Genomic DNA, 2,304 nt, shown 5'->3' on the forward strand with positions numbered 1-2,304 from the left:
CCCCAGACGGTGGCGCGGGGGCTGGAGAAGGTGGTGGTGTTCGAGGACGACCTGCGCTTCGAGATCTTCTTCAAGCGCCGCCTGATGAACCTCATGAGGGACCTGGAGGCCACGGGGTTGACCTGGGACCTCATGTGAGTCCGACTAATTAACCTCGCTTAATTAAACCACCCCGGGCCTTAACGAGGTCTGGCTAACGAAGGGGAGGTCTCGTAGCTACATCGGGAGGAAGAGGATGCAGGTGGAGAGGCCGGAGAAGCCGGTGGCCGGGGTGAGGAACCTGGTGGAAGCCGATTATTCCTACTGGACCTTGGGCTACGTCTTGTCCCTTCGTGGGGCTCAGAAGCTTCTGGAAGCTCAACCTTTGGGGAAGATGTTGCCCGTGGATGAGTTCCTGCCCGTCATGTTCAACAAACACCCGCTGTGAGGCTCCGGGGGGACGTTTTTTGGGGGGTGGGGGGTCATCTGGAGGTAGGGTTGGGGAGGTTTGTTCTGGGAGGTGGGGTCTTGTCACGTTGGAGATGGTTCTTGTGACCCTGGAGATGGTTCTTGGCCCCCTTGGAGATGGTTTTTTGTCCCCCCCTTCTTTTGTCAAAGCATTACTCAAGAAAGCATTTAACATTCTTCTGCCACATGCTTTCTTCATATAACTTCAAGAAAATAAAATTAAATTGAGATAACTGTTTCTACAGGTTCTGAGAGTACATTCAGAACAAAGAAACCTGCAATAAACGTGATGGAATTCTCCTCAAAACAAACTAAACTGAAACCACCCCCAGAGATGGTTCTTTGTCCCCCCCCAACTCTGAGATGGTCCTTGTCCCCCTGGAGATGGTTCTTTGTCCCCTTGGAGATGTCCTTTGTCCTCCTAGAGATGGTCCTTGTTTCCCCTAGAAACAGTCATTTGTCCCCCCCCAACTCTGAGATGGTCCTTGTCCTCCCAGGGATGGTCCTGGTCCCCCTGGAGATGGTCCTTGTCCTCCCAAGGATGGTTCTTTGCCCCTTTGGAGATGGTTCTTTGCCCCTTTGGAGATGGTTCTTTGCCCCCTTGGAGATGGTTTTTTGTCCCCCCCACTCCAAGATGGTCCTTGTCCTCCCAGGGATGGTAGTTCTCCACCTGGAGATGATCCTTGTCTCTCTGGAGATGGTTCTTGGTGCCCTTGGAGATGTCCTTTGTCCCCCTGGAGATGGTTTTTTGTCCCCCCCAACTCTGAGATGGTCCTTGTCCCCCTGGAAACGGTTCTTTGCCCCCTTGGAGATGGTCCTTGTTCCCCCGGAGATGGTCCTGGTCCCTCTGGAGATGGTCCTGGTCCTCCGTCCCCTGGAGGATCCTCTTCCTTTTGGAGCCTCCTCTTCCCTCTGGAGCTTCTTACCCCAGAGCCTCCTCTTCCTCTGGACCATCCTCAATCCCCTGGAGGATCCTCTTCCCTCTGGAGCCTCCTCTTCCCCTGGAGGATCCTCTTCCCTTTGGAGCTTCTTCCCTTTGGAGCTTCCTCTTCCCCCAGAGTTTCCTCATCCTCTGGAGGATCCTCTTCCCTTTGGAGCTTCCCCTTCCCCTGAAGGATCCTCAGCCCCTGGACCATCCTCTTCCCTTTGGAGCTTCCTCTTCCTCTGAAGGATCCTCTTCCCTTTGGACCATCCTCATCCTCTGGAGCTTCCTCATCCCCTGGACCATCCTCAGTCCCCCAGAGGATCCTCATCCTTTGGAGCTTCCTCTTTCCCTGGAGCTTCTTCATCCCCTGGAGGATCCTCTTCCCTTTGGAGCTTCTTCTTCCCCTGGAGAATCCTCTTCCCCCGGATCCTCCTCTTCCCCTGAAGGATCCTCTCCCCTTTGGAGTTTCTTCTCCCCCTGGACCATCCTCATCCCCTGGACCATCCTCATCCCTGTACCCTCCTCACCTCCCTCATCCCCCCCGTTCCTTTTCCTCCACCCCAACCCCTGGGCAGGGGGTGACCGACGCGCTTTTATTTTTTTCCCCAACGACTCATTTTTTCTTTCTTCCTCCTCCTCTTCCTCCTCCAGCTCCGACTACACCCGCCACTTCCCCCGGCGGGACCTGGTGGCGTTTTCGGCCGAGCCCTTGCTGGTTTTCCCCACTCACTACACGGGGGACGAGGGTTACGTCAGCGACACCGAGACCTCGGTGGTTTGGGACGACGAGGCCACGGCCACCGACTGGGACCGCGCCCGCTCCCGAAAGATGAGGGAGCAGGAGGAGCTGCGCCGCGAGGCCCAAAACTCCGACGTCCTCCAGTCCCCCCTCGACCGCGCCGCCCGCGACGAGCTCTGACACGGGGGGGGGG

The 2,304-nt window shown here is 56.6% G+C and overlaps 1 protein-coding gene across 1 annotated transcript in view; it reads left to right on the forward strand.

The window, feature by feature from the left end:
- Positions 1-2,298, forward strand: part of COLGALT1 (collagen beta(1-O)galactosyltransferase 1) — a 13,308-nt gene extending 11,010 nt beyond the window's left edge. Inside the window, exons 2-4 of the mRNA XM_014940198.1 lie at positions 7-134; positions 217-423; positions 2,024-2,298. Of these exons, the coding sequence (XP_014795684.1) occupies positions 7-134; positions 217-423; positions 2,024-2,291 (603 nt within the window). The 3' untranslated portion in view covers positions 2,292-2,298. The remainder of the gene's footprint in view (positions 1-6; positions 135-216; positions 424-2,023) is intronic.
- The last annotated feature ends 6 nt before the right edge of the window (positions 2,299-2,304 follow it).

This window comes from Calidris pugnax, unplaced genomic scaffold (genome assembly GCF_001431845.1).
Source record: "Calidris pugnax isolate Ruff unplaced genomic scaffold, ASM143184v1 scaffold100, whole genome shotgun sequence".
In the NCBI taxonomy this organism is placed as follows: domain Eukaryota; kingdom Metazoa; phylum Chordata; class Aves; order Charadriiformes; family Scolopacidae; genus Calidris; species Calidris pugnax.